This window comes from Salvelinus alpinus, chromosome 28 (assembly GCF_045679555.1).
Source record: "Salvelinus alpinus chromosome 28, SLU_Salpinus.1, whole genome shotgun sequence".
In the NCBI taxonomy this organism is placed as follows: domain Eukaryota; kingdom Metazoa; phylum Chordata; class Actinopteri; order Salmoniformes; family Salmonidae; genus Salvelinus; species Salvelinus alpinus.
The window spans coordinates 45,857,058-45,871,447 of record NC_092113.1 but is presented as its reverse complement, the minus strand read 5'-3'; the positions used below and the strand labels follow the sequence as shown (position 1 = coordinate 45,871,447).

Genomic DNA, 14,390 nt, shown 5'->3' with positions numbered 1-14,390 from the left:
TGGGCAATGTCCTAGAGAGAGAGGAGAGAGAGGAGGAGGAAGAGTAGAGAGATCAGCCCTGGTCAATGTCCTAGAGAGAGAGGAGAGAGAGGATGAGGAAGAGTAGAGAGACCAGCCCTGGTCAATGTCCTAGAGAGAGAGGAGAGAGAGGATGAGGAAGAGTAGAGAGACCAGCCCTGGTCAATGTCCTAGAGAGAGGAGAGAGAGGAGGAGGAAGAGTAGAGAGACAGAGGGGGGGTGGGTTAGACAGAAGAGTGTATTTGAGTATTGTAATGATTGTTTATGTCCAGGGAAGCCAGTTGATTCTTCTGTCTCTGTGATCCTAACACAGTGAGACAGCTAGCTCAATAGGCTGGCACGAACCGGACCACTGCTGGCTTTCCTCTGAAGCTAAGCAGGGTCGGGACCAGTTGGTCCCTGGAAGGGACAGCAGATTCTGCTGGAACTGGTGTTGCAAGGCCTCTTCCCTCTAGTCTAAAGGAGACCCTAATGCCCCAGAACTTTATCAAAGTCACTGCATGTGTGTGCTCTGTCGTACCCTCCCAGAGCCTCTGTCGCACCCTCCCAGAGCCTCTGTCGTACCCTCCCAGAGCCTCTGTCACACCCTCCCAGAGCCTGTCGTACCCTCCCAGAGCCTCTGTCACACCCTCCCAGAGTCTCCGTTTTACCCTCCCAGAGCCTCTGTCATACCCTCCCAGAGCCTCTGTCACACCCTCCCAGAGCTGTCACACCCTCCCAGAGCTGTCACACCCTCCCAGAGTCTCTGTCACACCCTCCCAGAGCCTCTGTCGTACCCTCCCAGAGCCTCTGTCACACCCTCCCAGAGCCTGTCGTACCCTCCCAGAGCCTCTGTCACACCCTCCCAGAGCCTGTCACACCCTCCCAGAGCCTCTGTCACACCCTCCCAGAGCCTGTCGTACCCTCCCAGAGCCTCTGTCACACCCTCCCAGAGCCTGTCATACCCTCCCAGAGCCTCTGTCACACCCTCCCAGAGCCTGTCGTACCCTCCCAGAGCCTCTGTCATACCCTCCCAGAGCCTCTGTCACACCCTCCCAGAGCCTCTGTCACACCCTCCCAGAGCCTCTGTCACACCCTCCCAGAGTCTCCGTTTTACCCTCCCAGAGCCTCTGTCACACCCTCCCAGAGCCTCTGTCGTACCCTCCCAGAGCCTCTGTCACACCCTCCCAGAGCCTGTCGTACCCTCCCAGAGCCTCTGTCACACCCTCCCAGAGCTGTCACACCCTCCCAGAGCCTCTGTCGTACCCTCCCAGAGCCTCTGTCACACCCTCCCAGAGCCTGTCGTACCCTCCCAGAGCCTCTGTCACACCCTCCCAGAGCTGTCACACCCTCCCAGAGTCTCTGTCATACCCTCCCAGAGCCTCTGTCATACCCTCCCAGAGCCTCTGTCATACCCTCCCAGAGCCTCTGTCATACCCTCCCAGAGCCTCTGTCACACCCTCCCAGAGCTGTCACACCCTCCCAGAGTCTCTGTCACACCCTCCCAGAGCCTCTGTCGTACCCTCCCAGAGCCTCTGTCATACCCTCCCAGAGCCTCTGTCGTACCCTCCCAGAGCCTCTGTCGTACCCTCCCAGAGCCTCTGTGGCTCTGCTGGTTGAGCCTGGTGCTGGCAACGCCAAGGCTGTGTGTTTGATTCCTGCTGTAAGTTGCTTTGGATAAAAGTGTTATCCTAGTTATCCTAGTTATCCTAGTTAGCCTAGTTATCCTAGTTATCCTAGTTAGCCTAGTTAGCCTAGTTAGCCTAGTTATCCTAGTTAGCCTAGTTATCCTAGTTAGCCTAGTTATCCTAGTTAGCCTAGTTAGCCTAGTTAGCCTAGTTAGCCTAGTTAGCCTACCTGATGGTGCAACTCTTCTCTCTCCTCCTTCTGTCTCTGTTCCCATTCTATCAGACACTCATTAGGCAGGAGACTGAGGCTCTGCACTCATCACAGCAGTAGGACGGGGGTGTGTGTGTGTGTGTGTGTGTGTGTGTGTGTGTGTGTGTGTGTGTGTGTGTGTGTGTGTGTGTGTGTGTGTGTGTGTGTGTGTGTGTGTGTGTGTGTGTGTGTGTGTGTGTGTGTGTGTGTGTGTGTGTGTGTGTGTGTGTGTGTGTGTGTGTGTGTGTGTGCGTCTCTTACAGTGTTTCCAGGCTGGTGGTTCCTTTCAGGTCAGGGAAATCTCGTATCTGGGTCGCCCCGTTTAGGGAGCTGGAGAGGGACACGCTCGTTAGTTAGATGGCACACACACATACACACTCATGTGGTCCGCTATGTATCCAAGACATACATCCAAACGTCGTATTGTCAGACTGGAGAAGGATTCTCATTACTCACAGTGTATGGAGCTTAGGTAAAAACTGGAAAGCGGATCTTCCCACAGACTGGAGAAGGATTCTCATTACTCACAGTGTATGGAGCTTAGGTAAAAACTGGAAAGCGGATCTTCCCACAGACTGGATGGGATTCTCATAGAAGTGACTGAGGAAGAGGTCATGTTGCTTTTTAAACTTTATTTCACCAAGGCCTTTTCTACGTGTGTTTATCTGTGTGTGTGTGTGTGTTTATCCGTTTATGTGTGTGTATGTGTGTGTGTGTGTGTGTCTGTGTGTTTTTATCTGTGTGTTTATCTGTGTGTGTGTCTGTGTGTTTTTATCTGTGTGTTTTTATCTGTGTGTGTGTGTGTGTGTGTGTGTGTGTGTGTGTGTGTGTGTGTGTGTGTGTGTGTGTGTGTGTGTGTGTGTGTGTGTGTGTGTGTGTGTGTGTGTTTATCAGTGTGTGTGTGTGTGGCGGGGGGGGTACTAACATGGTCTGTAGTTGGCGGTTTCCCATGAAGGCTCTCTCAGGGATCACTCTGATGTTGTTGTTGTGGAACCCCCTAAGACACACACACACACACACACACACACACACACACACACACACACACACACACGTCAGAGCATCTGCTAAGTGCGAGAGAAATCATCGCCCTCCCCTCGGTGTGCAGCTACTGAGGTTTGAGACATTGTATCCGATTTCTGCATTAAAACCACTGATACAATATGAAATACAACATAAACAACTTACCTGACTACAGTGAGAACATATGATAGTCATATGTGTGTTTCTGTGTTTCTGTGTGTTTCTGTGTATCTGTGTATCTGTGTGCTTGTGTGTGTGTGTCTGTCTATGTGTGTGTGTGTGTGTGTTTGTGTGTGTGTGTTTGTGTGTGAGTGTTTTTTTTATTTGTGTGTGTGTTTGTGTCTGTGTGTCTGTGTGTCTGTGTGTCTGTGTGTGTGTGCGCGGGTGTGTGGTGTGTGTGTGTGTGGACTCACAGTTCCTGAAGCTTTGCCAGGGTCCTGATGGCTGTAGGAAACTCTGGTAGATCATTATAGTTCAGATCCCTGAGAAAGAGAGGGGGGGAGATAGGAAGAAGGAGACAGATGGAGAGGGAGACAGAGGGGGAGATGGGGAGAGAGATGAGAAAGAGAGAGGAGAGGGAGATGAACCTGGAGACTATCACAACTATTATGGTCTGTCACTAGTTAGTCTCATAGGAAATGCTCTGATGTCATGACAACGCTGGACAAACATAACACAGGTTGATAGAGTTACTTCAGCACACATGTGCATTGTGTCTTTCTCTCAACATGTGTCTGTGTTTCTCACACTGATGATCCAGATCCTGGTACAGACAGACTCATACACACTGAAGATGGGGTCTTTGACAATTTTTAGGGCCTTCCTCTGACACTGCCTGGTGTAGAGGTCCTGGATGGCAGACAGCTTAGCCCCAGTGATGTACTGGGCCGTACGCACTACCCTCTGTAGTACCAGGCAGTGATGCAACCCGTCAGGATGCTCTCGATGTTGCAGCTGTAAAACCTTTGGGGGCGTGCTCGGTCCTCCTTTTCCTGTAGTCCACAATCATCTCCTTAGTCTTGGTTACGGTGAGGGAGAGGTTGTTATTCTGGCACCACCCGGCCAGGTCTCTGACCTCCTCCCTATAGGCTGTCTCGTCGTTGTTGGTGATCAGGCCTACCACTGTTGTGTCGTCTGCAAACTTAATGATGGTGTTGGAGTCGTGCCTGGCCGTGCAGTCGTGTGTGAACAGGGAGTACAGGAGGGGACTGAGCACGCACCCCTGAGGGGCCCCTGTGTTGAGGATCAGCGTGGCAGATGTGTTGCTACCTACCCTCACCAGCTGGGGGCGGCCCATCAGGAAGTCCAGGATCCAGTTGCAGAGGGAGGTGTTTAGTCCCAGGGTCCTTAGCTTAGTGATGAGCTTTGAGGGCACTATGGTGTTAAACGCTGAGCTGTAGTCAATGAACAGCATTCTCACATAGGTGTTCCTTTTGTCCAGGTGTAAAAGGGCAGTGTGGAGTGTGTGTGTGTGTGTGTGTGTGTGTGTGTGTGTGTGTGTGTGTGTGTGTGTGTGTGTGTGTGTGTGTGTGTGTGTGTGTGTGTGTGTGTGTGTGTGTGTGTGTGTGTGTGTGTGTGTGTGTGTGTGTGTGTGCGTGCGCGTGCGTGTGCGTGTGTGTGTGCGTGTGTGTGTTTACTCACAGTGTCTCCAGACTGAGCAAACCTTGGAAACACCTCTCTCCCATCGTCTGGATCTGGTTGTTATGGAGATGACTATACACGGAAAGACAGCCAATCACAACAAGGGACAGGCTTTTCAACCAATCACAGTTAAAACACACATCTCAACACGACACATTGTCAGATAACAGACAGACACATAAACCCCCTCTAATCCCCCCCCCCCACACAACCAGAGGGTACTCACAGTACGCCCAGTGATGAATCCCCCCTCCTCACACCACCAGAGGGTACTCACAGTATGCCCAGTGATGAATCCCCCCCCCCCCACACACACATCCAGAGGGTACTCACAGTACGACCAGTGATGAATCCCCCCCCACACATCCAGAGGGTACTCACAGTACGACCAGTGATGAACCCCCCCCCACACACAACCAGAGGGTACTCACAGTATGCCCAGTGATGAATCCCCCCCCACACATCCAGAGGGTACTCACAGTATGCCCAGTGAGGAACCCCCCCCCCACACAACCAGAGGGTACTCACAGTATGCCCAGTGATGAATCCCCCCCCACACATCCAGAGGGTACTCACAGTATGCCCAGTGATGAATCCCCCCCCACACATCCAGAGGGTACTCACAGTATGCCCAGTGATGAATCCCCCCCCCCCACACACATCCAGAGGGTACTCACAGTACGACCAGTGATGAGAGGTTGCTGAATGCGTGGTCAGGTATGTGAGTGATGTGGTTGAGAGCGAGGGTCATAGCTTGTAGGGCCGGCAGAGAGTCCAGAGCAGAGACAGGGATCTCTGTTAGACTGTTATCATCCAACCACAGGTGTCTTAGAGACCTAAGACCAACTAGTGACCGCGAAGGCACCTCAGATATCAGGTTAGCATCCAGACGCCTGGAGGAGAGAAGGGGAGGGTAGGGTAGGGGAGAAAAGGTGAGGGGAGGAGATTGGAGAGGAGGGGAGAAGAGGTGAGGGGAGGGGAGGGGGGAAGGGAAGGGGAGGGGAGCGAATGAGAGGGGAGGAGGGAGGAGAGGAGAGGAGAGGAGAGGAGACAAGAGGAGAGGAGAGCAAAGGGTCGTTGAATTCATGTCAATACATCTTGATGACATTTATCATCTATTTATCATCTATTTATCATCTCATTTATCATCTATTTATCATCTATTTATCATCTATTTATCATCTCATTTATCATCTCATTTATCACCTCATTTATCATCTATTTATCATCTATTTATCATCTCATTTATCATCTATTTATCATCTATTTATCATCTATTTATCATCTATTTATCATCTATTTATCATCTATTTATCATCTCATTTATCATCTCATTTATCATCTATTTATCATCTATTTATCATCTCATTTATCATCTATTTATCATCTATTTATCATCTCATTTATCATCTATTTATCATCTCATTTATCATCTATTTATCATCTCATTTATCATCTATTTATCATCTCATTTATCATCTATTTATCATCTCATTTATCATCTATTTATCATCTCATTTATCATCTATTTATCATCTATTTATCATCTCATTTATCATCTATTTATCATCTCATTTATCATCTATTTATCATCTCATTTATCATCTCATTTATCATCTATTTATCATCTATTTATCATCTCATTTATCATCTATTTATCATCTATTTATCATCTCATTTATCATCTATTTATCATCTCATTTATCATCTATTTATCATCTCATTTATCATCTATTTATCATCTATTTATCATCTCATTTATCATCTCATTTATCATCTATTTATCACCTCATTTATCATCTATTTATCATCTCATTTATCATCTATTTATCATCTATTTATCATCTCATTTATCATCTCATTTATCATCTCATTTATCATCTATTTATCATCTATTTATCATCTATTTATCATCTCATTTATCATCTATTTATCATCTATTTATCATCTCATTTATCATCTATTTATCATCTCATTTATCATCTATTTATCATCTCATTTATCATCTATTTATCATCTATTTATCATCTATTTATCACCTAATTTATCACCTAATTTATCATCTCATTTATCATCTCATTTATCATCTATTTATCATCTATTTATCATCTATTTATCATCTCATTTATCACCTAATTTATCATCTCATTTATCATCTCATTTATCATCTATTTATCATCTATTTATCATCTATTTATCATCTATTTATCACCTAATTTATCACCTAATTTATCATCTCATTTATCATCTCATTTATCATCTCATTTATCATCTATTTATCATCTATTTATCATCTCATTTATCATCTATTTATCATCTATTTATCATCTATTTATCATCTCATTTATCATCTATTTATCATCTATTTATCATCTCATTTATCATCTATTTATCATCTCATTTATCATCTATTTATCATCTATTTATCATCTCATTTATCATCTCATTTATCATCTCATTTATCACCTCATTTATCATCTATTTATCATCTCATTTATCATCTCATTTATCATCTCATTTATCATCTATTTATCATCTATTTATCACCTATTTATCATCTATTTATCGCCTAATTTATCATCTCATTTATCATCTCATTTATCACCTAATTTATCATGTAATTTGTCACCTCATTTATCATGTAATTTATCACCTCATTTATCATCTAATTTATCACCTCAATTATCATCTAATTTATCACCTCATTTATCATCTCATTTATCATCTAATTTAGAGTCTCTTTGAATCATTTTATGGACATCAGATAATTAACTGGGGGGATTTAAATTCATGCTCTATCTGAATACATGCTCTGAATTCATGCTCTATCTGAATTCATGCTCTATCTGAATACATACTCTGAATTCATGCTCTATCTGAATACATACTCTGAATTCATGCTCTATCTGAATACATACGCTGAATTCATGCTCTATCTGAATACATACTCTGAATTCATGCTCTATCTGAATACATGCTCTATCTGAATACATACGCTGAATTCATGCTCTATCTGAATACATGCTCTATCTGAATACATGCTCTATCTGAAAGAAAACATGTAATCCCAAATCCCTATGGGATTACACATCGGAGTTCAGACAAACTAATTAATGCTAATTGACTTAAAGAGGCTTGATTCTCTCTTTGAACCCTTGCAAGGACAACAGACTGGTTTAGTCAAGTATGCTCTGAAACTAACAATGTGAACCTGAATGCATTTCATACCAGACTTCAGACAAACTATACGTAATAAAAAGATATACGCAACATGCAACAATTTCAAAGATTATACTGAGTTACAGTTAAAACTGTATTAGGAAATCAGTCCATTATAATCAATTCATAAGGTCCCAATCTATGGATAGATATGCATCTGTTGGTCACAGATACCTTAAAAAAAAATGGGCCTCACAATGGGCCTCAGGATCTCGTCACTGTATCTCTGTGCATTCAATCTACCATTGATAAAATTCAATTGTGTTCATTGTCCATAGTTTATGCCTGCCCATACCATAACCCCACCACCACCATGGGGCACTCTGTTCACAACGATGACAACAGCAAACCGCTCACCCACATAACGCCATACACATGGCCTGCGGTTGTGACGTACTGCTAAATTCTCTAAAACAATGCTGGAGGCGGCTTATGGTAGAGAAATAAACATTAAATTGTCTGGCAACAGCTCTAGTGGACATTTACAGACTACTCATAAACTGTATTTAGTGCTTTCAGAAAGTCTTCACACCCCTTGACTTTTTCCACATTTTGTTGTTTTACAAAATGGGATTAAATAGATTTAATTGTCATTTAATATCAATGATCTCCACAAAATACTCTGCAATATTAAAGTGAAAGAAAAATTCTAACATTTAAAAACAATCCTAATGGAAAATAAAACACGAATATATTCAACCCCCCGAGTCAATGTATGAATCACCTTTGGTAGTGATTACAGCTGTAAGTCTATAAGAGCTTTGCACACCTGGATTGTACAATATTTACCCATTATTGTAAAAATAATTTTTTTTTCAAGCTATTTCAAGTTTCTAGACAGCCATTTTCATGTCTTGCCATAGATTTTCACGCCGATTTAGGTCAAAACAGTAAATAGGCCACTCAGGAACATTCAATATCGTCTTGATAAGCAACGGCAGTGTATATTTGGCCTTGTGTGAATTTGTTTCCCAGCGTCTGTTGGAAAAGCACATTGTAACAAGTTTTCTAGGATTTTGCCTGTGCTTACCTTATTCCGTTTCTTTTTATCATAAAATAACTCCCTAGTCATTGCCGATGACAAGCATACCCATAACGTGATGCAGCCACCACAGTGCATGAAGATATGAAGAGTGGTACTCAATAATGTGTTCTGTTGATTTGCCCGAAACATAACGCTTGGTATTTAGGACAAAAAGTAAATTTCTTTGCCACATTTTTTGCAGTATTTGTCACGGATGTCGTAAGAACGAAATGGGCCCAAGGCGTAGCAGATGTTGAGATCCACATATTTAATTCAAAGTGAAACTAAAAACCAAACAACAAAACTGACAAAGAACATTAAGTTGTAGTGCCCAAACACACTAACACAAACAATATCCCACAAATGCAGGTTGGGAAACAGGCTACCTAAATATGATCTCCAATTAGAGGCAACGATTACCAGCTGCCTCTAATTGGGAACCACACAAACCACCAACCTAGAAATCTATAAACTAGATACCCCCCCCAGTCACGCTCTGACCTAAACACCATAGAGAACCGAGGGCTCTCTATGGTCAGGGCGTGACTGTATTACTGTAGTGCCTTGTTGCAAACAGGAGCATGTTTTGGAATATTTGTATGCTGCACAGGCTTCCTTCTTTTCGCTCTGTCATTTATGTTAGTATTGTGGAGTAACTACGATGTTGTTGATCCATCCTCAGGACTATCTGGCCTGATGACTCCTGGCTGCCCCCGTCCCAATTCACCGGGTCGTGCTGCTGATCCAGTTTATGCTGTTCTACCTGCGGCTATGGTACCCTGTTCACTGGACCTGCTACCTTATCCCGGACCTGCTTCTTCGACCCCCTCTCTCTCTACTACTGTATCGAACTCTGAATGCTCATCTATAAAAAGCCACCTGAAAATGTACACCTGACCTGTGGCACCCTCTATAACCACTGATTATTATTTGACCCTGCTGGTCATCTATGAACGTTTGAACGTCTTGAAGAACAATCTGGCCTTTAATGGCCATGTACTCTTATAATCTCCACCCGGCACAGCCAGAAGAAGACCCCTCAGAGCCTGGTTACTCTCTAGGGATTCTTCCTAGGTTCCTGCCTTTCTAGGGAGTTTTTCCTAGCCACCGTGCTTCTACATCTGCATTGCTTGCTGTTTGGGGTTTTAGGCTGGGTTTCTGTATAATAACTTTGTGACATCTGCTGATGTAACCAGGGCTTTATAAACTTTATGAAAGTCGTTATAGCCGTAGTATTTATTAGTATTTATTAGTATTTAATATTTATTAGTATTAAGTATTTATTAATATTTGAGTATGTATTCGTATTTAAGTATTTATTAGTATTTCATATTTATTGGTATTTAGTATTTATTAGTATTAAGTATTTATTAATATTTAAGTATTTATTAGTATTTAAGTATTTATTAGTATTTCATGTTTATTAGTATTTCATATTTATTAATATTTAATATTTATTAGCCTTTAGTATTTATTAGTATTTAATATTTATTAGTCTAGAGGTAAAGATAGATTACTGACGTCTTTACTGTCGCTGCCTCACACACACATAAAACACACCAGGTGAGGAGTGTGTGCGCGTGCGCTTGTCTGTGTGTGTGTCCGTGTGTGTGTGTGTGTGTGTGTATATATGTGTGTGTGTGTGTGTGTGTGTGTGTGTGTGTGTGTGTGTGTATATGTGTGTGTGTGTGTGTGTGTGTGTGTGTGTGTGTGTGTGTGTGTGTGTGTGTGTGCCTGTGTGTGTGTGTGTGTGTGTGTGTGTGTGTGTGTGTGTGTGTGTGTGTGTGTGTGTGTGTGTGTGTGTGTGTGTGTGTGTGTGTGTGTGTGTGTGTGTGTTACTCACAGAGACAGCAGGTTGGGTAGATTCCATGGAATGTCATTGGGAAGTCTTTCCAGCTGATTATTCTGAAGCATCCTGTCAACCAGACAACAACATTAGTATCTATATATATATATATCAACATTAATATCTACTGAGTTACAGTTCATATGAGGAAATCAGTCCATGAGAATAAATTCATTAGGCCCTAATCTAAAGATTTCACATGACTGGGAATACAGATATGCATCTGTCGGTCACAGATACCCGTCTTAATGATCGTACGTTGTTTGTTTTTTTCTCCTAAAATGACATACTCAAATCTAACTGCCTGTTTCTCAGGACCTGAAGCAAGGATATGCATATTCTTGGTACCATTTGAAAGGAAAGACTTTGAAGTTTGTGGAAATGTAAAATTAATGTAGGAGAATATAACACATTAGATCTGGTTAAGGATAATACAAACAAAACTACGCTACATTTTATCTCTGGGACCCTCAGGATGACAAATCAGAGCCAGATTACTGAATGTACGTACATTATTTACTTTCAGAGGTGAATGTATAAAAACAGTTGCCGTGATAAAAGCGTTTTGTTGTTGTGCACTCTCAAACAATAGCATGGTATTTTTTCACTACTGTTAATAATATGACAGTGCAGTTAGATTAACAATAATTTAAGCTTCCTGCCCATATAAGACGTGTCTATGTCCAGGGAAGTTGGCTGTTGTATACAACGTCATTCTAGTCACATTAGCGCACGTTAGCAACAACCGTCCCGGTTTAGAAACACGCTGTCGTACAATCCAGAGCATCCCAAACATGCTCAATGCGTGACATGTCTGGTGAGTATACAGACCATGGAACAACTGGGACATTTTCAGCTCCCGGGAATTGTGTACAGATCCTTGCGACATGGGGCCCTGCATTATCATTCTGCAACATGAGGTGATGGGGGCGGATGAAGTGCAAGACAATGGGCTTAAGGATCTCATCAAGCGCCAAGTCTTGGTCCATGAGACTTCTAAACAGCTTCTACCCCCCAAGCCATAAGACTCCTGAACATCTAATCAAATGGCTACCAGACTATTTGCATTGCCCCCCATCTTTTACACCGCTGCTTCTCTCTTGTTATCTATGCATAGTCACTTTAATAACTCTACTTGCATGTACATATTACCTCAACTAACCGGTGCCCCCGCACATTGACTCTGTACCGGTACCCCCCTGTATATAGACTCGCTATTGTTATTTTACTGTTGCTCTTTAATTACTTGTTACTTTTATTTCTTATTCTTAGTCGTATTTTTTTTAAACTGCATTGTTGGTTAGGGGCTCGTAAGTAAGCATTTCACTGTAAGGTCTACACCTGTTGTATTTGGCGCATGTGACTAATAACATTTGATTTGATTTGATTTTGAAGGTATCTCTGTGCATTTAAATTGTATTCGTTGTCCGTAGATAATGCCTGCCCATACCATAACCCCACCGCCACCATGGGGCACTCTGTTCACAACGTTGACATCAGTAAACCGTTCACCCACACAACGCCATACACGCTGTCTGCCATCTGCCCAGTACAGTTGAAACCGGCATTCATCCGTGAAGAGCACACTTCTCCACCGTGCCAGTGGCCATCGAAGGTGAGCATTTACCCACTGAAGTCGGTTACGACGCTGAACTGCAGTCAGGTCAAGACCCTGGTGAGGACGACGAGCACACAGATGAGCTTCCCTGAGATGGTTTCTGACAGTTTGTGCAGAAATTCCACGGTTTTGCAAACCCACTGCTTCACCAGCTGTCCGGGTAGCTGGTCTCAGACGATTAGGCAGATGAAGAAGCCGGATGTGGAGGTCCTGGGCTGGCGTGTTAAAACTTCTTAAGTCTAGGGGGCAGTATTTTCACCAGTTTTTGCCCAAAATAAACTGCCTGCTACTCAAGCCCAGAAGCTAGGATATGCATATTATTAGTAGATTTGGATAGGAAACACTCTGAAGTTTCTAAAACTGTTTGAATAATGTCTGTGAGTATAACATAACTTATTTGGCAGGCGAAACCCCGAGGACAAACCATCCAGGATTTTGTTTTTTTGAGGTCACTCTCTTTTCTATGGTTTCATTTGGAATCTAGAATTCTAAGGCACTTGCTTGCAGTTCCTATCGCTTCCACTGGATGTCAACAGTCTTGAAATTGGTTGATGTTTTTCCTTTGAGAATGAAGAAGTAGTACTGTTCAGAAGGAGGCTAGAGGGGAGTGTAATCTTTGTTAGAGGCTCGCTACACATTGTTTTCCTCCGGTATTGAACACAGTATATCCCGTCTTAAATGTTATTGATTATTTACGTAAAAAAATACCTAAAGTTGTATTAGGAAGTAGTTTGAAATGTTTGGACAAAGCTTACAGGTAACTTTTGTAGTCATGTTGCGCGAGTTGGAACCAGTGTTTTTCTGGATCAAACGCGCCAAATAAATGGACATTTTGGATATATATCGACGGAATGAATCGAACTAAAGGACCATTTGTGATGTTTATGGGACATATTGGAGTGCCAACAGAAGAAGCTCGTCAAAGGTAAGGCATGAATTATATCTTAATTTCTGCGTTTTGTGTCGCGCTGGGACGGTTGAAATATGATGGTCTGTGTTTGTTTGCTGGAGTGCTATCCTCAGATAATAGTATCGTTTGCTTTCGCCGTAAAGCATTTTTGAAATCTGACACGTTGCCTGGATTCACAACAAGTGTAGCTTTAATTTGGTGTATTGCATGTGTAATTTCATGAAAGTTAAATTTTTATAGTTTTTTTATAGTATAATTTTTATTTGTCACTCTGCATTTTCACTGGATGTTGGCCAGTTGGGACGCTAGCGTCCAAACCTCCCAGAGAGGTTTTAACAGGGATAATAACAGTGACAGCCCAGTTAACAGGGATAATAACAGTGACAGCCCAGTTAACAGGGACAATAACAGTGACAGCCCAGTTAGCAGGGATAATAACAGTGACAGCCCAGTTAACAGAGACAATAACAGTGACAGCCCAGTTAACAGGGATAATAACAGTGACAGCCCAGTTAGCAGGGATAATAACAGTGACAGCCCAGTTAACAGAGATAATAACAGTGACAGCCCAGTTAGCTGTGACAGCCCAGTTAGCAGGGATAATACCAGTGACAGCCCAGTTAACAGGGATAATAACAGTGACAGCCCAGTTAACAGGGACAATAACAGTGACAGCCCAGTTAGCAGGGATAATAACAGTGACAGCCCAGTTAACAGAGACAATAACAGTGACAGCCCAGTTAACAGGGATAATAACAGTGACAGCCCAGTTAGCAGAGATAATAACAGTGACAGCCCAGTTAACAGAGACAATAACAGTGACAGCCCAGTTAGCTGTGACAGCCCAGTTAGCAGGGATAATAACAGTGACAGCCCAGTTAACAGGGATAATAACAGTGACAGCCCAGTTAACAGGGATAATAACAGTGACAGCCCAGTTAGCAGGGATAATAACAGTGACAGCCCAGTTAACAGGGATAATAACAGTGACAGCCCAGTTAACAGGGATAATAACAGTGACAGCCCAGTTAGCTGTGACAGCCCAGTTAGCAGGGATAATAACAGTGACAGCCCAGTTAACAGAGATAATAACAGTGACAGCCCAGTTAGCTGTGACAGCCCAGTTAGCAGGGATAATAACAGTGACAGCCCAGTTAACAGGGATAATAACAGTGACAGCCCAGTTAACAGGGATAATAACAGTGACAGCCCAGTTAGCAGGGATAATAACAGT

General features: G+C 43.1%; 1 protein-coding gene across 1 annotated transcript in view; it reads right to left on the bottom strand.

The window, feature by feature from the left end:
- The window catches only part of LOC139557935 (leucine-rich repeat-containing G-protein coupled receptor 6), a 99,524-nt gene that overhangs the window by 42,817 nt on the left and 42,317 nt on the right, over positions 1 to 14,390 (bottom strand). Inside the window, exons 4-10 of the mRNA XM_071373291.1 lie at positions 10,626 to 10,697; positions 5,217 to 5,432; positions 4,540 to 4,611; positions 3,312 to 3,380; positions 2,801 to 2,872; positions 2,404 to 2,475; positions 2,137 to 2,205 (exon numbers count right to left, since the gene is read on the bottom strand). Coding sequence (XP_071229392.1) covers positions 2,137 to 2,205; positions 2,404 to 2,475; positions 2,801 to 2,872; positions 3,312 to 3,380; positions 4,540 to 4,611; positions 5,217 to 5,432; positions 10,626 to 10,697 — 642 coding nt within the window. The remainder of the gene's footprint in view (positions 1 to 2,136; positions 2,206 to 2,403; positions 2,476 to 2,800; positions 2,873 to 3,311; positions 3,381 to 4,539; positions 4,612 to 5,216; positions 5,433 to 10,625; positions 10,698 to 14,390) is intronic.